The sequence below is a fragment of the Sminthopsis crassicaudata genome, chromosome 3 (assembly GCF_048593235.1).
Source record: "Sminthopsis crassicaudata isolate SCR6 chromosome 3, ASM4859323v1, whole genome shotgun sequence".
Classification (NCBI taxonomy): domain Eukaryota; kingdom Metazoa; phylum Chordata; class Mammalia; order Dasyuromorphia; family Dasyuridae; genus Sminthopsis; species Sminthopsis crassicaudata.
The window spans coordinates 18,075,031-18,101,895 of NC_133619.1; the positions used below are offsets into that span (position 1 = coordinate 18,075,031).

General features: G+C 39.1%; 1 protein-coding gene and 1 non-coding gene across 2 annotated transcripts in view; both read right to left on the minus strand.

The window, feature by feature from the left end:
* Positions 1 to 7,668: 7,668 nt before the first annotated feature.
* The window catches only part of KPNA4 (karyopherin subunit alpha 4), a 45,606-nt gene continuing 26,409 nt past the window's right edge, over positions 7,669 to 26,865 (minus strand). The window contains exons 9-17 of the mRNA XM_074298104.1: positions 21,017 to 21,186; positions 20,888 to 20,932; positions 17,808 to 17,939; positions 16,333 to 16,461; positions 13,991 to 14,095; positions 13,096 to 13,167; positions 11,872 to 12,034; positions 11,238 to 11,332; positions 7,669 to 9,681 (exon numbers count right to left, since the gene is read on the minus strand). Of these exons, the coding sequence (XP_074154205.1) occupies positions 9,583 to 9,681; positions 11,238 to 11,332; positions 11,872 to 12,034; positions 13,096 to 13,167; positions 13,991 to 14,095; positions 16,333 to 16,461; positions 17,808 to 17,939; positions 20,888 to 20,932; positions 21,017 to 21,186 (1,010 nt within the window). The 3' untranslated portion in view covers positions 7,669 to 9,582. The remainder of the gene's footprint in view (positions 9,682 to 11,237; positions 11,333 to 11,871; positions 12,035 to 13,095; positions 13,168 to 13,990; positions 14,096 to 16,332; positions 16,462 to 17,807; positions 17,940 to 20,887; positions 20,933 to 21,016; positions 21,187 to 26,865) is intronic.
* LOC141565290 (small Cajal body-specific RNA 7) lies at positions 14,864 to 15,197 on the minus strand. The gene has a single exon (XR_012488966.1).

The window sequence follows — 26,865 nt, forward strand, 5'->3', positions numbered from 1 at the left end:
AGATTCTAACCTTCTGACTGGTTCCCCAAAGCAAGCCTCTCCTTTTAGGTTCCCCAATCAATCCATTCTCTACTCCGATGTCCAAGTGATTTTCCTGAAATGTCACACCCCTGTTCTCCCTGCTCTAGCGGCCATTCCCTCCAGAATCGAAGATGAACTCCTCAGCCTTCTGTGCACCTGTGTCCCATCCCCACTGGTCCGCCTGCTGGTCCCGCACACAGTGCTTCATGTTGGACTTTGGACTAGTTGTCTTTCCCCCACTGTTTGGAGCGCTCTCTCCCATCACTGCCTCTGCTTGTCGGACTTCCTTCAGAACTCAATTCCCACTTTGGCAAGAGGCCATTCTCTCCCCACTGCGAGCACCCTCCCTCCCAGATTCCTTCCATCCCTCTGTCGGTATCCTGCATGGACCCAGTTGTACACCCACGAGGCTGGGAGCTCCTTGGCAGTATGGAGTGCTCTTTTCTTTGTATCTTTTGCATTTGACGCAGTGCCTGGCACACGGGAAGAGTTTAAGAAAGGCTAGCTGAGGCAATTGAACTCCTTTGTACTTCTGAAACCCAGAATAGTAAGTTCTAGCCCAACCTAGTGGCTAAATTCTGAGTCAAAACATTCACAGGAATACTCTAGCAGCAGAGTTGGAGGGGAACCATGGGGATCGTGGGGTAGGAATCTAATACACAGGAACCATTGTTGGGAAGACTTATGTAAATGAGTGAACTGGGCAAAGGCAGGACAAAATACCCAATGTGAGGGGACCCAATACCAAATAGCAACAACTCAGGTCCAACACAATGGACGTTACCTGGGCTTATTAAGGCACCCCCAGTTTTTGGCAACCCAGAGGGGAACCAGACACATGAATCATATTTTTCATTTGAAATAAATGGCTTTTTTCTTTTTTTTCTATTTTGCTTTCATTGTTTTAGTGAGAATACATTTTATGGAAGGCACACATATGAATTTTTGACAGTTGAAAGGGGAAACTTGTTGGGAAACCACTTGTGTTTACTCATAACAATTTAAGATAAACTTTAAATTTAAAGCACAGTTTGATAGTTTTAGAACTTAAAGGGATTCCAGAGGCCATCCAGTCCAAACATGTCATTTTCTCTCAGGAGAAAACTGACATTCACATAGGGCAGGGTTTCCAATATTTTTTAGGGCTACCATTTTATTAATCAATACAGTAACAACAACAGTTAAAACTTTCTAGTAACCGTACAATTTACTTCCCTTTGATGTTTCTGATAAACTCTAATTTTGATACTAAATAGGAATATAGGTTCATAGATTCAGAACAGGGAGGGGTGTTTGAGTTCATCTCAGCCAATCCTTTTGTTTTACAGATAAGGAAATTAAGGCCTGGAGAAGTTAAGTGAACTAACTGCCTATGGTCTTAATGTTACCTGTTGTGGGATGTGCCACTAATTATTCAAATTGTACTTCTGCTAATTATTAGTCCCCTGACTTCTTTTCCGAAGGGTTTATATTAGATCACCTTTGAAGCTCCTTCCAACTCTAGATTTATGTCTTGCTCTGATGTTTATTATCATCATTATTATGGCTGAGGTAATTGGGTCATATAGATAGTGAGCGCTAAGTGTCTTGAGGCCGGATTTGACCTCAGGTCCCACTGTGTGCTGCCCCTGATGTTTATTATTATTCACACAAACAACTTATATTTACATAAAGCTTGAATGTTTGTCAAGTGTTTTCCTCCCTATAGTCTGGTGAGGGCGTTGGTATAATATGGAGATATGTTTAATTAAAAGTACATGAATATATCATTATAAATGTATATTGACATTGGCATGTAGGTGGCCCTACAGCGGACAGAGTACTGCACAGAGTCAGGAAAACCTGAGTTCAAATCCAGACTCACACCCCTACTAGCTGTGTGTGATTTAATCCTGTTTGCCTCAATTTCCTTATCTGTAAAATTGGAGAAGAAATGGCCAACCACTCCAATAACTTTGCCCAAAAAACTCCAAAGGCCATTGACTGAAATGACTGAACCACAATGACAAATTTCCACCCTTTTAGATTTTGTTTTTAAAAAATCTCAGGGGAATTCAGGGCCTTGCCCGTGACTACAGAGCTCCTAAGTAGCCAGATTCATGAGATGGAAAGTTCATTACACATTAGGGGCATTTCCCAAAGTCGATTCTCAAAAATCCTATGAAAAGGTGACCAGTCTATGAAGTTGGTATTTAGATAAAGCTCAGTCGGTAATTAAGGAGGATTTCCAATTTTTCTATGTTGTAAATGAAAGATAGCACGGTGCAATAGACAGAGGGCAAAGCCTTGCAGGCAGCTCTCTGCCATAGAATGGCCAATTAGCAATGGCACTTCCATACCAGGAACACCAGGACTGCCTCCCCCTCGACCCTCCTCCTATTGCCCCACCTGTGACACTATCTAGTGCTCTAAGTTGGTGCAAATTCATCCTTTTTATTTAAAATTCATCATTGCACATTTCAGGATGACAAAGACCATATCTTTAACTGCTAGATGGATAAATGAATGGTCGGATGAATAAAAAGGGAGAGGATGTTCCTGGGAAACTCATGTTTGAACTGGAAAGTGTGTGATAAAGAATTACCATGTGTACAGGGCCAGCGACTCACTTCTAAATGAAAGATGGTTACAGGAAATATTCACATTCACATCCTCCTCATCACTTTATTGAATGGCATCCCTTTTTTGGTTGCTGTGGAATTCCCAATTTTGCTTTGAGGTAGTCTTTGCCCTCAAGGAACTTACAATCTAGTGGGGAACTTAAAGATAGATAAACATTTCACATGTCATAAGACTGAATAGGGTAGGATTGTGATCCTGATTATATATTCCTTAACCTTAATTTCCTCATCCGTAAAATGGGAATAAAAACACTTCTAGTGCCCTCCTCAAAGAGTTGTTGGGAGGCTCTCATCAGTTTTGTTTGGATCGAAAGAAATCCAGTTCTAAAACTGTCCTCTACAATGAACTACTTGAAAATAGTGGGATCACATCTGTGGAGCTGGAAGGAACTTTGGAGACTATTTTGCAGATATAGAAACTGATGCCCAGAGACTTATTCAGTCATATTGAATACAAGCAAAATTTGAAGTTGAGTCCTCAGATGCAACTTCAGCCGACTTTCCAAAGCAGCACCTTCAGCTCCCTAAGTTTGCCTTCAAACACTCCAGTGCAACAGATGTTAGGTGCAAGGTGTTATACTCTCAGTGAGAATCTGAGGACAAAAGGAGACCCTTCATGCTCATATTGAGAGAATAAAAGGAGCCAATAATTTAAGGAAAGTGCTTGAGGGATTGGGGAAGGCTTCAAGGAAGCTGTGGCAGCTGAACTAAATCTTAGGCAAGGGGAGCAATGGAAAAGTCTGTGTGGGAGCAAAGTGATTGGGGTTACTAGGGCAGTGGGGAGCCAGACTGCAGAGGGCCTGAAATGCCCAGCAGAGGTTTTCAGGGAGCAATGACTATGTGTCCTGGGGAGCAATGGCATGGGGATGGGGTTACAGATGGGAGATCCTAGAAGGGAGACCAGTGAGGCTGTGTCAGACCAGAGAACAGAGGTAACGAGAATCAGTTATGTTTGTGTCTGAAGGGACTGGACTGGAAAGATGGCATGAGGTTAAGTGGACATGGAAGGAGAGGAACTTGTCAAGAACAACTGAGTTTATGATCCTGAGCAACCAGTCATGTTTTAAAACGGGAAATTTAAAAATGGTGGGAAGATCAAATCTGTTCTGGACAAGTAGAGTTTCAGAGGCTCCCCAAGGCTTAATCACTTGTCTGACTTGGTTGAATCCTTTAACCTCTAACTGTAGGATTCTGTGGAAGGCCACACACAGATGTCAGCAGTTAAAAGGACAAAGTGGTTGGGCAGTTGTTTCATGACTGAAGTTTCGTTTAAGCTGGAGGTCCTCAAAGTCCCTAGGTAAAACAAGACTTAATGGGAACCACTGGAGAACAGAAGGCAGACTGATAAGACAAGCATTCTGAAGTACAAAGGCAGGTTTGTAAGAGAAAGTGAACTGCCCAGAGACACAATCTCAAGGGATTTCAGTAGCCTATCATGGTTAAGACATATTAAAGGGCTGACCTGAGACTTATTACAAAGAAATGGAATTTTGTCATCTAGTGGATGACAAGAGTAAGAAACCGGCTTTAAGTCATTTCAACTGTAAAGCTCTTTCCTTGCCTATGATATTGAAGCTGATCATTTCTAGAATTCAACTACATTAATTTAGTCACAAGATGAATTGGGACGGGGGGATGTGGGGGCTCCAGAAATCCCCAGATAATACTGGAAAAGGATGAAGATAGAATTTGAAATAGCAAAAAGAATGGCTTAGGACAAGTTGATAGGTAAACATTAGCTAAGGTTCTCATGTGTCAAAAGCAACTAGACATGGAAGAACTTTCCTTAAGCTGTTGTTTTACAATAGTTCACATTGACAAGTCTCTAAATATAGCCCTCTGTGGAACAGTGTTAATATAAAGAAACTGAGGCTTAGAGACGTAGTGCTGTTAAGTCCATAATTGGGATTTGAATGGAGCTCTCCAGAGGCTGCATAGTAAGTGGTGCTGGCCTTGGAGTCAGGAAAACCAGGGTTCAGATTGTCACTTGTACTCAAGAGCCACGTCCTGGTTCGTCTCGTTTGCCTATAAAAAGGGCTAACTTGTGCCCCAAAAATCTTCATGGACTGTTTGACATTAGGGACTTTGGCCAACCTCAGAGCCCGCAGTACCAGTTATCAGTCTGGTGCCAAAGTCAAGGGTGAGATAAAATGATCTTGGATAATCTGTTAACTGTGAAGCAGCAACTAAGAATGCTTCACTCGAGAAATGCAGAGACTGTGCAGGTGATGGGGAAACCAGGAAACATTGGTTGGTGAGAGAACTAGGGGAAGGTGGGTTTGTTTTTTTTTGCCTTTTTGAAAGACAAAAAGGGGAAAAACGCCCAGGAAGCAAAGGTGAACAATCCAAGAGATGAAGAAGCCAAGACCGCAGTCCCAATAGTCAGAAGGGGCAGGATCCCCAGGCAAATGGTTTGGAGTTACAAAAGATGGGGGGCTTCTGGGCACCCTCCAACAAGGTGGGAAGAGCTGGGGAGCAAACTACAAACTTTGGTGGGACCCAAGCAGGGCTCTCTGGAGGGAAGGCTTCTGTGCAGCCTGGGCTGTGATCCCTCATGCAGACATGGTGACTCCAATTGCAACTTGTGGCTGTGTAACATTGTGTAGAGTCTAAATCCTATACTCTAAGTTTCTGTTAATGAATAAAAGATTCAGGAGACCCTTCCTGACATCCGAAGAAGTGGCTTGAAGAACTCTGGGAGAGGACAGGAATTCACCCCACACTTTGATAACCTTGGCAAAGAAAAGTCCGAGATTTGTCTGTGTAGCTCCAACTTCATTAATGGTACTTGGCTAGAAGCATGAGACTTTATTACTCGACTGCAAGGCATTCATCTGTAACACTGAGCTATCTCGGCAGTGTGGCGACAGCTTCCTGTACTGTATTTACAATGAGCAAAAAATACTAAGAAAGAACACACATTACCAGTGGAGTCACATTTCAAGAACTTTATTGTTCTTAGAGAAAAATAGATCCCTCACATTTTAAGTTTTTCAGTGAAATTCTTAAGATCATTCGTTCTCTAGCTCTCAGGTTAATCCAGTGTGTAGGAATGACTGGTAGCTGGGGATCACACATGATAACCACGGCTTGCTAAGGGTAGAAACCAATCTATCTTTCCAGGAATTTTGCTGATTGATGTGGTTCATAGAAATCAGTTCAGAGCAGATTAAAAGAAAATGTTTAAAAAAAAAAATCAAATATACTCATTGTGGCCTTGGCCATATTCTCTACCTCCTTCATACAAGATGGCCCACAGCTCCACTCTGCAGCTGAGCAAGGGAAGCCTCAAGGGGCCCAAACCATGACCATTCAGAATGAATATTGCTTTTATCTGTATGGGATGCTAGTTGGAGCCTTGGCCCTCCCAGCACATGAGATTGTTTTCCATCATCAAAAGGGGGGTTCTAAGTCACAATACTAAAGAAAAGGGAATTGTGGGACGAGGAATCAGTTGCTTTTGGTGCCCCTCCAAAAATGAAGAATGAGCATCACTTATATTAATGTATCAAAAGTAAAATCCATTTCTGCTCAGTTGGGGTTAGCATGAAGCCTTTCATATTTTAAGGGAAAAGACATTATCAGAGGAGATTCTTATTAATCCATCTGGGATGGCATGATCCCATGCTGCCATTAATTAGCTCAACATTAGGCAAGGCACTACATCTATAGGTCTAGTGTTTTTCATTCATAAACTGAGCCAGACACTTAAAAGTGTGTTGTCTCTCTTTTGTCTCCTGCCCCTCTCCAATTCCCCAAAAGGACCCCTCTTCTACTCCCCCCAAATGGGGAAGATGCACGAAGAGGCGGCTAAGGAGAGTCAAAGGACACTGGCCTAGCTATGCCACTTTCTCCATGCAAACTCATGTTGGAATCACAACTGTTCTTTCTGTAGTTTAAGGAAAACCCACATGGCACTAAGTTTCCCTCAACTGAAATCTACTTTTAACAAATCAAAAAGACCTTCAAAATCCCCGGTTTCCTTTTGCACTGGGTGAAATGTACTCATTCCAACATGCTACCCAAGGACAAGTCAGTGGCAATCTCTTAAAAATTTAATTAGAAATAGCCATTTATTTTTCATCTCTCCATCCCATCCCTTGTTCTCCCCCATCCCCACAAGGCAAATCCTAATCTACAGTTATGCACATAACTCAACTGAGCGTTTTAACTGGGGAGGTGGTGAAGAAAAGTATGTTTTTTAGTCTCTGCTTAACCATTTTTCGAAACCGAGAAATAATGAAGCCCTACTCTGGGTGAGCCAACTTCCTGGACTACTGGCTAACAGTTAGGAATATAGCTGTGCTTAAATACACAAGCAGTTAACTATTAATAGATGTCAAGAGAAAATACTTAGAATGAGAATGCAGACACTGATCTATTGGGGGGGAGGGGAGGAAGGTCAAAGCCCTATGTCTAAGCAGAAATATGTTTGAAGTATGAAATAGCCCTTATCTTTAATGAGATGCCATGTGCTTCAATGATATAATTTAAGTGATAAGCTTATAACTTAAGTTATAAGTTTATAACATCTTATTAACAAAGAAAGAAAAAAGTGGAAAAGGGCTTATGGCTCGATGAAAATTAAGGCATTTGCCTATTCTTACGTAAACATCTATTACCAAATCTCATGTGAAAATAATATTTTTGTACAAAACCCATCATTCAAGTGATACTGACATATTACCAGTGCTGTCCAGGGTGTGGTTCTAAACAGAGTTGAAGCCATTCAGAAGATCATCGTTAGGGGAAAGGTTATTTGAAGGGGGAGAAGGTACATAGGTTTTCATGTGCAAATTCAAAAGCTAATAATATCATCACACATCATGAGGAAATGAAATTGTAGAACTAAGCTGATTAATAAATCAAGTTACCTACATTCTTTTGGTTTTGAAGCAGGTCAAAAGCCTAAGAGGTAAGAAGGTGAGAACTTTAATAAATTGAATTGTTATGTTGTCATGTCCAGTTTGATCATAAAAAGCCCTTCCCCCCCGCGCACACACACACACACACATCACACCCCGTGTAAAACATTGCTTTAAGTTTTAATGTTTATTTCCCCAAGACAGCCTAGCCTGCACTCTACTTGGATAAATTTTACAAGCTAGTTTTCTGCTGCTTCTAGTTTTAAACTTTAACCATGTTCTGATGACAAGGAATGCTGCAAAAATACTCTAGTCCAACAAAGAGTTATGATCACAAAATAATCTTTATCCATTCTACAGTGTTTCAGAATTACCAGTTGATTTTTAAACACAAAGTAGATAACGATGCTAATGGTGGCTAATCTGGTATGTTTCTTATAGCAAACCGCTGTTCATGCAACACGTGTGCTCGAAGGGGAAGGCACAGGGTTTCCTACAATGAGCCACCTTATAAAGAGTTCTCCTTTTTGTACAAATTTATTTGTGTCACATTTAATTTAGTGTGCAGAACCTCAAAACTGAGGCATTATTCCAATTTATAAAAACCACTTGCATGTCTTTTATGCAAGTTTTAGAAATACAAAGTTTTCTCCCTAAAGTGGCTCAAAATAGATTGTTCATGGCTGCCTACATCTAAGATAAAAAGATTCTAAAACAATTGAACAGATTAGGCATATTATTAAAGGTGTTCAAACCATTACTTGATTTGTACATCTATTCACACCTCGTCATCGGTCTTTATTCGGCAGTACATATGCACCAAATTCCATTTTAGAAGTTTCCATATCATTTTCATAGAAAACAAAGTTTGAAAGCAAGTAACATTTAAACACAGCACGGGATTCTACCACAACTGAAAACTTTTTTCTTTTTCTTCTTTACAGGACTCAACAAAATCTAAAACTGAACTAGGCTGTAGATTATTACCACATGCAAAGAGCTTCATGTTATCTTTGAAAATGAAAAGGACGGCTTTAGAAAGCACATTTTACTGTTTCTTACTATTATGGCAACTTGTGTACTGCAACACAGTCTATTTGGAGGGAAATTCTGATTTTTCATGCAAAAGTCTACACAAATTAGTTTTTGATGATATGGAAAGCTTTTCATAACATCAAACATTCATCTGGTGCAAATGCACAGGGACTCCTTCCTGAAAAGTTATCTGACTTGACAAGCAACTAATAAAGCCATACTAGATAAAGTAATTAGGGGGGTGGGGAAGAATGAAAAGAAAAAGAAAAAGGACAAACGAAAAAGGAAAGGAAAAAAAAAGGTCCAAGAGAAAGGGAAAGGAAACCCAGGCTGCAGAAGTAAACCAAAGTCTGCTGCTAAACCGGTCTTTTATTTCCATGTCCAGTGTACGCCAACACTTAGGGTCTCCCCCTGATGATTCCCAGGTTTGTCCCCAGCCCCTGAAGGCGAATCAAGCTCGCACGCATCCCCATACAGCACCACAACCACACTCTCGCACACGCGCCCCTCCACAACTGGGGTCTGCTCCCCGAGGGAGGAGCCCTGGGTCTGAAAGATGAGCCGGGCTCCCCACCACGGAGGCCAGAGCCTGCTCAATGTCTTCCATTCACACAGGGCTGAAGTCATAGCAAGACCGGGCTCTCTCTCCTCGGGCTCGGACGGGCACCCTGTTCTCATTAATGCTTACAAGGCTGGAAGATGGTGGTTCCGCGCCCCCCTGTTGCTCTAGCTCTAGTCCATGTTCCTTCTCAGGCCCGGCACATCAGTGACCTGAGCCCTTTTCCTTTGAACGACCTAAATAAGCATTCGTGTGAAGTTTTTCATTACATTTTGCCACTCACTCTCACTCGCACCCACTCGCCATCTTGACTTCATTTGGGCTTTCTGTGATTCCAAATGAAATCTTCACGTTCTCTTTCCCCGATTTAATGCAGCAGCAGATCCCATGAGCCAAGCTTGATGGATCAAACCTTTTTTTTATATATATATATGTATATATATCAGTGCTGCATTGTACCCAACACTTCCACAACATCTTTCTAAAACTGGAACCCTTCCGTCGGTACATTGGCAGAGGAATTGAAACCAAATGTTCCCCCTTGTATTGCCTCTGGAACAAGGCTAGGGTCTTCATCAATCTAGAAGGGGAAAGGGGGGGGGCAGAGAGGAGAGAAAGAAAAAAAAAAGGTTAAATCTAGGTATCTTAAAAGCAATCTTTTACATAGTTTGAGAAAATTTTATATCAGAATGATTCCCCCCCTTTAATCTATGATATTTAATGCAGACAATCTAGCTCAGTGATTGGTGAGCTGCCATGAACTAAAAACAGCTTTGACATTTTAGAATACAATAAAAAGGTAAAAATTGATCTTAGTTCACTGGGTGGTTGTGGATTTATTTTGCTGATCCCTAATCTATTATGATCCAATTATCATAACATTTAGTAAATGTTTCTTTCCACTATTACTGTAATTTATATTATAAAAAAAATGTTAGTTTGAATATTATATCAATCTATTTTTGGAATTTATTTCTCTTATTGAAATTTTTAGAAAATTCTTTAAAATACTGGCATTTTTAGCTTTTTCTTTAGTTGAATTATCTTTTAGTTCTATAAAATCATCTTTTCCTGGGGATTTTAATTAGCCCTACATGTTTGACTATCTATATCCTGACAATTTTTACAATAATAAAACTTTTAAAGGATTTTATTTAGGATTTCCATGTTTGGGTTCACATGTGCCACAGAGCTATACTTTTGGTATTTTGTCTCATAAAATTTTCTAATATTTTTAAAGACTTTATGCTCTAGTCTTTTGATATTTGGAAGGACAATGTTTAGAGGGTCAGGTCTATAGTCGTTTGTGTTTCTGAGGCAATCTCACATTTCCTCTAATCAGAAGAAATTTCTTCCAATTTGTGGGCAAGTGGAATTTTTTTTGGTTGAGATCAGTGATTTTCTTAGCGAAGGGAATATAATCCCTAGTGAGAGAACCCTCTTCTACCAATGCCAATCCCCAAATGCTGAGTGATTGGTGGTGTTTGGTGTTTTGGGCATTTAACTTTATAGTCACTTGGCCCAAGTTTGAATCACTGGATCAGAGGCCAGACTTGAATCCACGTCTTCCTAATTTTGGAGCTACCTCAATCTAATTTGTCACACTGTCTCTTGAAGTTTAGATGCATAGTTAATTAACAATTTCTACTACTGAATAACAATATTTGAAGATATGATAGGTATAAATATGGATTCTAGTATCTGAATTATTTTGGAAGGAAGACTGTAACACAAGCTGTCTGATAATTTACAGCTCTACTTGCTATTTGAACTGGATTTTACGATTTTGCAGATGAACACTATCTAAAACAAACACCTACATTTTTCACTTTGTCAGGTGTTTGTATCATTCACTCACAATTAATATCTTTATAAAAAGACTCTTAAGAAATTAACATATTTGCCTGTAAAGGGTAATTTCAGAATATAAAGGACCTTAGTTTTTTAGGAAAATCAGTCTTTCAATAATCTCAAGTAAACAGCTAAATAGTTGACATTCTATTTTGTTCTATCAAAAAAAAAAAAAAAATAAATAAAATAAAATAAAATAAAAAAAAAAAGTGTCCTCAAATCCCTACTTTTAGCTTCCCTCTTCAAAAATAGAATTAATTTAAGAAATAAATTTAAAATTAATACATCATCTGATGAGAAGAACTGATCAATGATCTCATAGGCCAGCTTGTAGATGTCTTCATTTTCGTGATTTTGAAGCTGTTCAATCTTTTCAAGGCCTGCAATAAAAAACATTTTATTATGTAAAAGAAGCCACAGTAATATTCAAAAATAATGATTATCAAAGCAATTAATTAGAACTCCCTTAAAGTCGTGTGTTTAACTCAGAGAAAGGACCTAGGAAAATGTCCTTTTGGGTTTAGTTGTACATAACTGTCCTTGAAAACTGAATTAAAGAAAAGGAGGCATCTGCCTTTAAATGCTTATCATTCATCATTTGGAAAAAGAAAGCAAAAATACATATATTTCTACCAAGAAATCATTAAATTTATTTGTAATATCCATACTGAAAATATATAATTAGTCCATGTATATAACTATCTTTAAAGTACGTTCAGTTTTTATCTTTAAAGCACATAGTACTTTAAAAAACAGAAAACATTTATAAATGTATTTTGTTATTTAAAATTTAAAGTAGCAAGGTACATATATGAGAAGTGAAGACCTGGCATTTAGACATTCATCAAAGCAATAAACTGAAAAATGTTGAAAAGTTTACTTAGTGAAATATTTGCTAAAACACTGAGCTTATTATTACCTCCACATTCTTCTATTAGGTTGGCTATGGTTTCGGCCTCGTCTTCAGCCATTTTTAATATATTACTTAGCCCATCAAGTACCACCTGCACAACCTGAGCATCTTTCACAGTCAGCAAGTTGCAGAAGGGTGGGATAACATTCTGCTGGATAAGGTAAGCCACCTATGGAAAGAGAACCCAATGACCAGAGGCTACAGAACAATCAGGGCATTAGTGGGGTCTCCCTGGCAGCGGCAGAACTGAGTCTTCTGACTCTCCAGTGCACAAGGCCTAGTTATGTAACTCTGTGACCTTAAGCTACCATATATAGCCGATGTTCAAACTTACAAAATTCAATGCCAACTAATACCTAATGGATTAATAAATTAAGAGCTGGAAACCACAGAAAGCAGGACCAGAAGCTTCCTGGAACTGACAAGAGCTCCCAGCAGGCAGACCCAAGCTATGCAGCGTCCATCCCATAACGGAAAACCAGCCTGACACATCCTCATTTTTAGTCATGGCAAGGTTTGGCTTTCTGGCCTCCAGGTCACCAACTACACATCACTGTGAGAAACGGTCCATGTGCTGGGTTTGCTTTCTTAATGGCATTTTTAAAAACCATACAAAGGCATTACCATGAGAATTAAATGAAGGTCCAATTACAAAGCAATTAAAGGCATTCTCTTCTATCCAAGGAAGGAGTCTAAGGTCCTAATGCAGAACGTCCCTCAAGGTCAAATGTAACCAATACAACAAAAATGAAATTCTGACTGAAAAAATGGTGTGAGGGAAGTGTTACTAAAGGAAGCTTTAGTTACTAACATTGGTAGAGAGTTAATCCCTACTCAATCTAAAAGTCTTTGTGTAAGGTCCTATAAGCTGTCTTTAGAGAAGAATTCTCTCCTCCTTAGTTGTACATCATTTAATCATATGACTTTTAGGCCCTGTGTAGTTGTACAGTGAATGTCCCAACACTGGATGACAGGACCACACCCATAGTGTTCAAGGATGTCATCAGGCCCGGAATGAGGCAGAAGCTTCTATAACAAGTGTTTAGGAAAACTCACAGAATAAAGCCCGAAGCCTGGCCTCTTGAGGCAACAAGCTGAGGCTTCTCTTGCTGGGAAAAGGCAGGGTAAGAGCACCTGGCAACCTCTCCTTTCTCTTTTCACTTTGAGACGAGCCCTCTCAAGCCCTCCCCAGCTTAGGAATGAACATGAAGTGCCCCAGGCCCCCCTCACCTGGTCTTTTCTTCCACTGATTGTTAAATTACTTATGGCCCAAGCAGCTTCTTTCTGAGTTCCAAAATCACCCTGGAAAAAAAAGCAAAGGCACTCTAAGACTTTTCAAAACAAACCAGAGTGGGTGGAAGCATCTGCTTCAAGGAATGTCGATTGCCAACAACCAGTCACATCTCTCACTGCAAAAATGCTAATTAAAAGCCAGAGATCTAATGCTGTGGCACTAAGGAAGGAGGATGGGCACCCCAAAGGGATCCCCTAGCCGCACACAGGTGAGCCTTTCACCAGGGCACTTTCAAGGCACCAGGATTCCAGGTCTGCAGCTTTGGGCAGCACAGCAGCCACATTAACACATTCAAGAGAGAAGAAAAAGTGATATCAGAACATTAAGCAACACAAGAGAGAATAATGGTCTGGGTTTTAAATAAAACAGCAATGCCTATGTAAGCCAGTGAAGCTCAGCAGAAATGGGATGACTCCCACACTCTGGGGGACATGCATGGTCCTTGGGGGCATAGCTTGGCATTATCTTAAATGGCCCTTTTCCTAACCCAGGTGAACTAAAATGTTTTAATATTCCTCTAAAAATAATTAAAATCTATGCAAGAATCATACATGAGTCAGAGGAAATGTTATCTATGTAAAAAAAAAAAAAAAAAGATTTTAAAGATTAGATGTGTCTATTAAATATGATTTTACTATTACTATATCAATTTAATAGTATTCCTAACTCAAACCAATCCAGTTACTAAACATTAAAGCCACATGTAATTTACAATGGAGGCACCAATCACCCTGGTCTAAAAAGTACGTGATTGTGGTTATGAGGCTAGTAGCAATCTACGAACACTATGAAAGTGGGCCCCAAGAACTGCCCCCAAGAACACTTCTTTACCTTATCTAAGAGGTGTATGATCATGGGCACAAGGCTGGCATCGATCACTGCTTGAACTTGTTGCTGATTTCCCGCAGTGATGTTCGAGAGGAACCATACCGCCTCCTAGAAAACAAAATCCCTTCAATAATCGATAGGATTAATTTAAAAATATTTAATTATTAACAGCATTAATCATTTTTACAATACTGTCAAAATACTCTCAGATGACATACACCTGTTCTCAATGATATACAATAGTATCTGAGAAGGGTTCACAATTGTTTAAAATGGACCTATCAAATTGCCCCCCACCCCAAACTCCAACAAAACATCAGAGCAAAAATGAAAACTGAATTAAAATCACATACAAGAATTGAAGTGAATGTGTGTGAATTTTAAAAAGAAATTTAAAAGATTTAATGCAATCATTTTTTATTTCACAAGAACAAAACTTAATATGCTTTTAAAATAACTCTATATTAGCCAACAAGTTTTTGGTTCCATTGTGCCTCTAAGTTCTGGCTGATAGATAAATAACATCTATTTTTAAAGATCTTGTTGTGTCTTCTCTCCTCAGGAACCAGGATCAGCAGGAACAACCATAGGGAAGAAGGAGCTTTCAGCTTTACTGTTTTCTCTGACTGGCTTTTGCTCCTGTTTGTGATGAAGGTAAGGATTCTTTTATCACTCCTACCAAATGTTTTGTATTTTTCACTAAATATACTAAAAACCATTTTAAAAAACACTAAAACCACTGCTCTTATAGTAAACAGAGGGAAAATTTATAGACTCATAAAGGAAAAACAAGTATATTTGTTTATTTATTTAATTGGTATGAGGGGGAGGGAAGCGAGAAACATATTCATACTAATCAATAAACACTTAGCTCTTATGGATCAGATCACAGGTCCACATTTATGAACCTGTTAGAGACTAGGGTGCAAGGCAGGTAAGTGAGCTGTTCCTGAGCTATAATCACTGGCAAAGCTGTAACAAATACTCCTGTATTTTTTACAACAGCCTCAGATGCACTCCGATATCTGCATTTTCAGTCAGGGCTCCCTTTCCTCAGCCTTTACATTATTACCCCCATGCACACACACACAGATACACGTCCCCTCCCACCCCATTTTAATGTTTACTTAATTTTAAAATAAGTTTTAAATACTCAAATCACACACCTTTCAAACAAATGCACCCAGTTATCTCTATGTCATCACTTCCAAGAGAGCTAGTTTTTAAAAAATCATTTTACAACTAGTTTTATGTATTAATTTGGCAAATTATACTTTAATAAAAAAAAAAACAAAAACAAAAAAAACCTATGAGATACCATATTTTACCATAATTTGATAAATAACTTAACCTGAATCCTAATTACAGAGAATCTGCAAACCTACTCCCAATGGAAGGAAGTTTTCAGGTCCTGTTTTGAAAACACATTTCCAATTAAAAGTAAAATTAAATGGAAGATGCCCATATCAAGTTAAAACAATGTTGATGCAATGTGATTTATGCTAAAAATTTCCAACTCCATTGAGATATCACAGATACAAGGCTAAATTCTTTCACACAACATATAATCATCTTAGACTGAACTCGGAGGTTGCCTTTTAAAGGAACAAGGACAGATCAAAACCAAACCATCAATTATCTGGTCCTTGACAACCTACTGCAGAACAGAGTTATTATATATAGCCTCTGAATAGTAAATTTAAACCAAAGGGAAAAATGACCATTCTCTGTATAACTCAAGAGGATAATAAATTTAATACAGGGTCTTACAGCAATCACGCTGAATGTGTGAGTCTTCTTTAGCAAACAGAAAGTTTTTACTCCCAGAAACAATTCATTCATCTGTATGATGGGTGCTACTGGCTTGCCTACTTTCAGGGTCACTAGAAATCAGCCACAATCAGGAAATCATTAAAGGCCAGGTTCCACTCTTAAATGCTTCGAATAGTCACACTGACTGATTCTGCAATTTGATTCCTAGGATATTAAAGCTTGAATCACCTGTAACTTTATTTCCCAATCATTGGAAATTTAATAAGACTCACAAATTTAACTGTCAGTATTTGAGGAAATTAACAAAAGGCCTAATTATTCCAAATAGCTACCATTCAATCTGATAACTGATTTCTAGTTTATTCACAGCCATAATAACCTAACTGCTTTAGTTTCACAAACCATGGAAAACAAATACCTGTAAATGAGGGTGAAGGTGAGAGACAAAAGAGAGTGAGGTAAACCATGTGGAAAGCCGCAGTAGGGAAGACATTTGACTTCTGGGAGCTTCAAGTTCTGAACCCTCCCTCCTCCCCAAGGGTCGAGCCCTAAGACACTCAATACGTACCCACCTTATTGATTTTTTCTTTGGGATGTGTCAGAAGTGCAGGGAAGTGTGAAAGAGCATCGCAGTTCAGCACAACCTGCGTCTGCTCGTCAGTACCAGTGACGATGTTGCCGACAGCTCGGAGTGCGGCCGTCTGAAAGACACAAAAGCTCCATCAACTCTCATGCAAGTAAAGACGATCGAATGTGAACAGCAAAGGTTGAACAGAGTGAAGTGACTGTAAGCATGGAAGGATTCCAAATGTTACCCCGTGCCTAGGAAGGTTGAATAAGATTGTTGGAAAATCAATCAGTAAGCACCCAATGGGGAAGGAGAGGGGGGAAGTAATGTTTGCATGTGCAGGAAGTGAAAGGAAAAAGCTAGGTACACAAACACAACAAAGAGTATGCAGTGGTGGAGGGGAAAATTAAGTTTTCCACTTTTCTTTAACTTTCTAGTCCAATAGTAGGAGATGATATAGCTATGTTCAACTAATTTTTTCATTCTAATCAAGTGATTCCTAAACACTAATTAACAGTCTTCTAATGACTTTAATTTTCCCGGCTTCATTTAATACTTTTTCTGGAAGATGAATAAGTTGAATAAGTTTCCCAATCTCTCACCTCACAATTCTTATCACCTGGATCATTATGACTTGCAGACCAGCCCCACCTCGGAAGTCCTTCCCTGCCCTCCCTTAGGCGTCACCTCAGCTCAGGGCAGGCCCTTCCCACCCCTCAGCTGCCTTACTGCCACCACCTCCTAAAAGGTCTCCCTACTCATCTTCTTCTCTAGGCCAAAGGGACTCTCAGTGAAGAGCAGATCTCATCTATTACTTCAGGGGCTCCCTGGTGTCCCCAGCATAAACTATCAACTCATCCCTTTAACTCTGAAATCCCTTCACTAGCTGGTTGCCACAACACTTTCCAACATCCCACCCTCCAGCCAAAGCTTCTCAGTTCCTTGCACACCCAATATGCTGTTGCCCATCTGTCACTGCACTGGCCACTGCATCCACCTGAGATGAAGCCCCTTGCTCCTTCCCCACCTCCATGAACCTTTCACTTCCCTCAGGATGAGAGGAAGCTCATCCTGATCCAGCCCAACTTCCTCTGGTCCACTTCTCTGACCTGACTGGAGTGTGCCTGCACATCATCTCCCACCCTTCCCTCTGAATGAGCAAAGACTGCTATCCCTGGGGCTTTCCCAGCCTTGCCAAAGATCCCTATTGTGGAAGAGCACTCCTTGTACCCTTGGAGGAGGCCAAAGAAGGTCTGAGGCTGGAATTCAACAGCACATAGTCTGTCCTTATTCCTGTCAACAGATGAGTTTCCTTGAGCATGCAACGAGGAGCAGGGGATGAACTAAAAGTGCCTCAGGGAGCAAGATGCCCAGAGCTTTGCACTATCAGGAGACATGGAAGTCAGGCTTCGGGACCCAAGAAACCACACTGTGGTTGTCTCATTGTTCTCCTAAGGTCCTTACTGCTAACAGACTCACCTGCACCTTCACCTCCTGGTGACTGAGCAGAGGAACTAAATGAGGGACGATGCCCGAGTCAATGACCATCTGAATCTGCTCATTGCCAGCATCAGTCAGGTAAGAAAGGGCCCAGACAGTATCTACCAGTATCTACAATGACAAAAACATCAGACATATTAGCAAGCTGTGAACATCCCCTAAGCCAAACCAAGATTCCTTTTGTTCACCCTTCCATGTTTCACCTCACCCAGGGGCTGCTGCTCATCTCATCTAAGAAGGTGCCATCTCGAGAGGTTTTTGCATGGAGCCATGGTGACCCCAATTCCAGCCAAGCAATGCTAGCTGTGGCAGGCTGACTGCACCCCTCCCCTAGGAACCCCAGTCCAGCTATGCTGACCCAGAAGAAAAGTCACAGCAGGCAGTGAGGGGTTTGCCACACCAGGACCTCCTAAGGATATCAGGTAGCCAGTCTGGAGGGGTTTTAACTTGCACTAATGAAGAGAGAATTATAAGATCAGTGACAAGACAGACTCCTAAGCACTGCGAAGAATCCTGCAGTGGTGACTGGGTCTTTCTGGACTTAAGGTCTCCAGATTTTTGTTTCATTACAACTCCTGTACCCCTAGTCATTTGATCTGCCCTGAATCCATGCTCTGTCCATTCATATCCTTAGAAATCACTAATTCTTTCCGCCAGCTTCCTCTGGAAATTATTATAATGTGATTAATTGTAATATAGAGTAAAATATTTGTGTATCATTTCTAGTGTCACTTTTATTAGTTATTAAGCACCTCAAAGATAGTCTTTCACATATTAAACATCACCTTTACACAGCATTTCCTAATTTGTGGAATACCCTTCTAACACTTTGAGGTAAACAATCTAAGGATTCCCTTCTCTGAATAAGGGAGCCAAAAACAAGAGGCTAAGTCACACTTAGTAGACAGTCAGGATTCACACTGAATGGCTCCTAATCCTATTCCACACAGCACTGAGGGGTTCAGGAAGTATAAACGTTCTCAACCACTTCCAAAGTGCTTAGCCCAGTGCTTGGCATACAGGAGGTGCAATATAAATGATTGTTCCCTTCTTAAGGCTGAAGGGCGGTAGGCAGGTTCAAAGGATGTCTGGGTAAATTGGATGTAAAGACTGTACTACCAATGGCACCCGTGCTGTTCAAAAGGGGTACAGTAAATGGCTGTAAAAAAAAGCAAAAATATAAATCTCTGCTTCTTTCAGCTTGATATCTCACATGTCTGGAAGGTCAATCTGACCAGAGTACTTTAAATAGCCAATATCCACTGCTAAGGAGGCTTTCCCATACATCATATTTTTCCCTTTCAAAGGACTTTCCCCTGGGTAACATCAAGCTATAGATCAAGGCAATATGAGGATGTATCAACCTGTGAGTGCTATAAACTGATATTTCTTCCACACCAATCAGATGTTTCTAGTGTTGTTCTAGATATGAATCACCATATATATTCTGCATTGTTTATTTTAACATAAAAAGTATTTTCAAGTCTTTTGTAGTCTTAAAACAGACACTATGGCAAAAAAAAAAAAATCAATAAATGCTTTTATGACTTTCCTCTATAAAGAATCTTCATTCTAATTCAAGATTTTTTAACAATAGGTAACCTCAGAAAAATGGCATTAAATGGAAAAAAAAAAAAGAGGGGAGTTACTTGATGTTTTTTTCTGTATCAAACTGCAATTTATTTTTTTTTAAATATCTGATAAAGGAGCAGCTAGGTGGCACGGTGGATAGAGCACCAGCCTTGAAGTCAGGAGGACCTGAATTCAAATCTGGTCTCAGATACTTAACACTTCTAGCTGTGTGACTCTGGGCAAGGCACTTAATCCTAATTGCCTCAAGAGGGGAATAATCTGATAAAAAGCCAGAGAAGCCAAAGTCCTCTGTGCTAATTTCTTTTTTCCTCATTCCTGAAACTCTCCTTGGGTTCCTGATCGATTTGGGCTCTTCTCTCTTTAGGAGATCTGACTCCCAAATCCACATTCTAATATGTCCTGGCTGTAGCAGTGATGAGTTGAATTTCCCAAGATATCAAAAGAAGCCTCTTTGTTGTAAAGTTGTGGGATTTAAAATGTTTTGTTTGTTGGAGATATTTAATGTTATGTTATACCCCGATTTTAATATTATATTCTACATTTGATGGAAAGATCATGAATGTGAGCACATCACTGTAGAATCTTTAATGACAACAAGACTGTCACTTGTTACTTCTGTGACTTCAGGAAAGTCAATTTTTCTAGTCGTCAGTTTTCTCCTTTCTGAAATGAAATGGTTTGACTAGACAACCTTTCAACTATCAGTCACTTCTGTGAGCCAGTGTTCTTGGGGAGAAAGATGCTATTATCTCCTCCCTGGTGCACATGCTCCAAGTGATTAGCTTAGGTCGAGTTAGCTCTCCTCTGAATCCCTAGGCTCCCAAGCCTCAAAGACTGGCTCTGCTCCCAGCTTCTGGATAAGGGTTATTTTCCATGTCACACTCAGTCACTTGGTAGGGAATCAGGATAGAGTGGTGTCTTTTTTAAGGAGTTGTACTATAGCTTAACAGCACTATTTTGGGTCTTCAAATATTAACTGGTTAATCATAATTATTTAAATCAGAATATTCACAGATTAAATAATATTGTGGGCACCTTGGATATTTTAAGGCTAATGCCTTCAAAAGATCTATCTTTGAAAGACAATATAGATTTACATAATAAGAAACATGAATTACAAATCTTGTTCAGGTTTTACACAAAACAGATTTAGGAAAAAAAGAAATGACTATGTTCAGAATCAACATAAAGTATTTCTATTTGGCCAAGATGTCATGTTAAAAGTAGTTCCAAGATATTGTACCTCCTTGAGTTGAAATTTCTTTTCATCAGACCTATCCCGAAGTAAGGTAGGTAGAACTGGGCTAAATACTTAATAATACTCCCCACTTATCTGGGAATCAACAAAACAGTGTTCACACTACAATCTTGGCTTTGTAAAATGCATTTTTGGGACCACTACCAACAGGTCTATGTACCTGTGTTCAATCTGAGAAGCCCATACATGGTTAAGATTTTTTACTCACATTTACATCTGTGTGATGAATTAAAACGCAGAGGGCTGGAAGAATCTGAGAAGAGAAATAAAAATTGCAAATGATTATATATCCCACTGTTTCGAGCTTATTTTTAAGAAGGGTAGGGATAATATTTACCTCCTGAATGGTTTCCATGGGCGGGGGTGGGTCTTTGTGGCGACATAAGTTGACCATAACCCAAGTAACATTCCTCAAGAAGGTTATGGGGATGGACGGACTGATGAAGGAGAGTAAAGGCTTCACAACCCCAAGACTGATGACATAGTCTCTACACTGGGGTCCGTCACCTGTGAGATCAATTTTCCCCAACAGATTAATAAATTTTCTATAGAAATGAGCATGTTTCACACATTCACATCATTGGATTTTCTCTTTTCTTGAGATTTTTTGGTCTCCCCCGACAATAATATCGAGTAATGATAGAAAAATGAAAATAGGAATATTTTTTAGAGTGAAGGAACAATCTTTTGCCATATATTCAAAAGTTCTTTATGAATTTTTTTTCATTATAATATAAAAAAGCACACATCTTTCTTGGAAGAATAAGCACCAGTTTCTTTTGCTCTCTGGATTGACAAGTGACTTTCATTAGCACAGCAAAAGATTTCATGAAAAAAGGAGAAAATATGCTAAAATCTTGCTAAAGACAAAGCATCTCAAACATAAGCTTTAATGACCTAACATTACAAAGTACTAATGACCTCTAGAAGATGTTTTACAACATTTCAACGATGAATTTGTATCAGGCTCTAAACACTGGATAGACTGAATATGGCATTTAAATGGAATGATTTAATTTTAAAGTTTACTCTGTATTTTTATTTCCAGTTCCAAGTGATTCTGGCTATGGATTTCATTGATTTCTTTTAGTCTATTCCACTGTCTCAATGACACAGGTATTCCCTTCAACAGCCAAGATGAAAATCCATTTATAACTTCTCAATTCAGTGCAGTTCTTTATATTCTTCCATAATTCCTCTGTAGAGAGCCTGCATAGTAGCAAGGTCACAAATTCAGGGGAGCTTGGGAAAGGGAAGTAAGAGATGGTACTTGGTTAGAGGAAAATGGGTGATAGGTAGCTACAGTTTTGTTGGAAATTAGTTATAACCAAGGTGTTAAGGGCCAGAGTTATTCTCACTTACTACAACCTCACTGAGAAACTCAAGATGCTTCCTCTTTATGCCTTTCTGGTAACAGAATGAATGCTTGGGGTTAGGGTGAAGACCAGGAGACAGTTATTTCAGAGTCCTCAATTCTTAGAGATTGTTCCTTGGCTTCTTGGAAGGTCTGAGGCAAATTCCAGTTCAAACATGCATTGTAAATGCATCTAATGTTCCATCTATTGCTAATTCCAACATAAAAACTTTTAACATAGACCCCTCTAGAGTTTCTTTCTTTTTTTAACCTCTAGAGTTTCAGGACCCTTTGTGTCTGTCATTTAATTCCATTTCTGGAGCAAAAACATCTGGCACAGTGACTGAGTGACCATATTCTGACAATGTTTGAAATATTCAGTCTCACTGACTCCTCACCTCTACCATAGGGATGAGGTAGATTACATGGTTTCTCTGGACTCTTTAATGTTTTTTCCATTAACTAAGTTCAACTTCCTTTCAGTGATCTCTCTATTTACATAGATATCATGGTGCAGATCATTCTCTTGGTTTACTCATTTCAATCAACATGAGAATTTCCAATTTTTCTGTATTTTTCTTTTCTTTTTTTTTTTTCCTGAGGCTGGGGTTAAGTGACTTGCCCAGGGTCACACAGCTAAGAAGAGTTAAGTGTCTGAGACCACATTTGCACTCGGGTCCTCCTGAATTCAAGGCTGGTGCTCTATCCACTGCACCACCTAGCTGCCCCTCTGTATTTCTTTGTATCCTTCAGTTATTTCCTATGTACAATAATTTCCCCCCCCCCCCATTTCCAAGCAGATTCTCAACCATCCTGCTCGTTGTTCCCTGTTAGCGTAATGAGTGCTGCTCTGACTATTGCAGAGTATGTATTGGATCATTTCTCTGATTTCCTTGTAATGCAAACGCAGGAGGAGGATTACAGGAAGGGACAGAAGGAAAGAGGGCAGATGGAGAGATGAAAGTGACTTAAAATTCTCTACTCTACTTACAAACAAGGAAAATGTGGCTCCAGAAAGCCAGGTTACTGGCTCAATATTCTAATTGGGAGGATAATCCAGGCACTCTAACACAAACCTATTCTCTCCTCATTAATCTGAAGTTAGAAATTATACAGTACATTCATTTCCACATAAACCAAAGAAAACATACTATTTTTTGTACCTGGTTAATAGTAAAAGTGGAAAAATTTAAATAAGCAAGGAATTATAAAATGTTTTGGAACATCATGGCAAGGTTTGACATAGCAATTTGTGAGAAATGGCTTTAAGACTATATTTCACTATTCTCGTGAATTGATGAGCCTCTCCAATATGAGTATTCCCTCCGATGATGCACTGATACTTGACCAATGTGGTGTAATATTGATCCAGATCTTCCCAAAGAACCTCAATACATTGCAGAGTTTACAATAGTTCTCTTGACACAAATGGAGAATAATGGTTGTGCATCTGATGACATTTTTTTTTTTAATCAACATCTTTGTGATTCTTTGCTTGAACGAACGCTCATTTACCTATTCCTTTGTGTGACCCCTCAACTTTTATTCTTTTTTTTTTTTTTTTTGGAGGCTGGGGTTAAGTGACTTGCCCAGGGTCACACAGCTAAGAAGTGTTAAGTATCTGAGACCAGATTTGAACTCAGGTCCTTCTGAATTCAGGGCTGGTGCTCTATCCACTGCGCCACCTAGCTGCCCCTTCAACTTTTATTCTTGAGTCAGGTGTGTTCTGTGACTTAGATTTCCCCTCCTTCACTTCTGAACCTGTCTATTTGCAATGTCAGAGAGCATTCTTTTTTCTTTTAAAAAAAAAATAAAATACAGGCAGTATCAAAGGATATGGACAAGCAATTTTCCAAAGGATAAAAGGATTTAAGAAGAAGAAGAGATTTCTTTAATCAGAGAAAAGAGAAATGACAAATGCTGGAGGAGATGAAGAAAAAATGGGAATACTAATACACTCTTGGGGGACTTATGAACTGTTCTGGTCAATATGGAGAGCAATTTGGAACAATGTCCAAGCAACTGTAAAACTCTGCATATCTTTAAATACCACTAGATCTATATCCCACAGAAACCAAAGGAAAAGAACCGAAATAACACAAAAATATTTATGGCTGCTCTTTTTGTGGTAGCAAAGAATTGGAAACTGAGGAATGGCTGAACCAAGTTGTAGTATATGATAGTTACAAAATCCTATTTTGCTACAAAAAATGATGGCTCAGGGTGATTTCAGAAGAACCTGAAAAGTTTTATATGAACTGACGCAATGCAAAGTGAGCAGAACCAGTGAGAACAATGTACACCATACCAGCAACATTGTACAAGATCAAATGTGAATGACTTGGCTGTTCTGATCACAATGATCCAAGACAATTCATTCAATAATCCTGATGAAAAAAATGCTCTCTACTTCCAGAGAAAATATCCAGAGTGCATAAAAAAAAAAAACTTAATTTTTGTTTATTTTTCTTGCTTCATTTTACTGCAACATGCTAATATGAAATCCGTTTTGCATGATTTGAATGTAAAAGTGATAGATTGCTAACCTTCTCAATGGGTGGAGAAGGGGAGAGATGGAGGGAAAAAATTCATAATGCCAATTTAAAAAATTACAAAAAAATAATAATTGACTTTTGCTTAGTTTAGTATGTTTCTCGGTCTTCTTTAAAAGCGTTTTCTTTTACTGCTCCCTGTTTAATGAGGCAGTAACATTCACAATATTCCATTATGCTCCTCAGTAATATCTTACAAATGAGTTTATATAATAAAACAGTGCTTCTCCTGCCTGTTCCTTCTTTCTCCATTTGGCCAGACAATCAAGGTTTGACTTGACTTCGGTACCAAATGTAACAACCTATGCTTTAATTCTCTCCTGCAGGATCAGAGCTACAAAGGTGCCAGGGACATGAAAGCCCAGCTCTCCTAAAACTTCACCTCTGGTTTAGATACCCCCAGTCACAGCAATAGCTAATCAGGTATAGGAAGTGAATTCTAAGCCTAGATCTCTAACTCCAGAGCTGGCACATTCTCCTTATCACCATATTTCTGTTTTTTTTCCCTCTAATTAGTTAGTGGTCTCTCTGCATACCACAGCTGATTCATGAATGATTCAGGGTATCAACAATGAGTCACTTCCTGTCTTTGAAAAATAATTGATTTCATTTTTCCCCCCTCAAAATCTTACTCAAGATTCACTATGCCCATGCTTCCTGATTCTTTTCTTGAAGAACATACTCTGAGGAGGGAGATGAGAGGTTTCTAGGGGGCTTACAAGGCTTTAGCCAGCCTTTTTTCTTTTTCTTAAAAAAAACAAAAAAAAACAAAAAAAACACCCACCAAATACCAAGAAGCATTTATTAAACATGTGTCCCAGGGACTGTGCTAAGTAATGTAATACAAATACCAAACTGAAATACCTCCTGATTCTAAGAGTTCACATTTTCTCACCAAAACCATGTTTGAAAATAAAATATCCTTGCCTTGGCCCTGAAAGTAGCAAAGTATTGAATAAGGTTAGAAAGGATGTACCATGTACTTCATACAATTTCTTTTTTCTTTCTCCGGGCACAAGGTATGTGGTTTTCCTGGTAGTTTTTTTTTTTGGTTTTTGTTTTTTTTTTTTTTGGCAGGTATTTATAAATGATAATAAATTCACAAATGTTCCTTAAATGGTGTTTGCTGTAGCTTTTGAAGCAGCTGGGGGCACCACAGTGCACAATGAATTGGGACTGGAATCAAAACGATCTGAGAATACAACCTGCCTCAGACACAAGCTGGGTGGTACCTGTGCAAGTCACTAACCTCAGTTGGCCTCAGTTTCCTCAACTGTAAAATGGGAATGATGGCACCTACTTCCCAGGTTATTGTGAGGATCAAATTAGATGATATTTGTAAAGTGCTTAATAGCCTAGTGCCTGATGAAGAGCAGGCGTTACCTGTTCCCTTTTCTTTCCCATTTGGGTAAATGACAAAAATCAATGTACATTAATTGTCATTGTTTTGCCAAGGAGAGATTATGAACTGTCAACCAACAGTTCCAACTCCAAAAAACTTGCATATAACTTATTTTTATTACAAAAGAAAGCAGAGAGACATGCAAGCTGGATACTTCTTGTAATCTTTCTCCTAACTTCAACGTTCTTCTGGTTTTGTTCATAGAATGTTAAGACTGACAGGATTCAGCTCCTCCAATCCTTAATAAATGGTCAGGGATCTCACAATTTAGATTACAAATACTAAATGATTATAGACAGATTAAAGCTCAATTCCTTTCCTGTCACTGCCATGGCCAAAGAATTCATCTCCAAGTGGCTGGCCTCTCTGAACTCACCACTTGGCTGGTCCTCAGAAAGCAGACAGTTGACATGCTGACAGAAATATACTTGGGATCAGGTTTTAAAATTACCTAAGTCCTCTAGGTATTTGGAAGGGACATCAGAAATGGAATGGAATCCAATCCTCTCTGTTTATAAAGGCCAATACATAGCAAGTGACTTATCCAAAATCAGATAACTAATCAAGGGCAGCTACAACATGCTACTGGACTCTGTCCCAGTGAAGACTAAAAAAATGACTGTCTTTCTCATTTGTGGAGAAAAGGTAACTTACATATAACTGAGTTTTAAAGAGCTTATTTAATGAGAAAAATTGCTAATGAGAAAAAGTTCTAAGTGACTTTTTTTACACTCTGTTCTCACACACTCTCTACAACAAGAACTAATGAACATTAGTTACAAGGAAAGAAAAGGACAAATGGAGAAGGGATCTGGATCATGCAGATTCTCAGCTGTATAGAGAAATACATGGGAAATATTTAAAAAACAATTTTCATC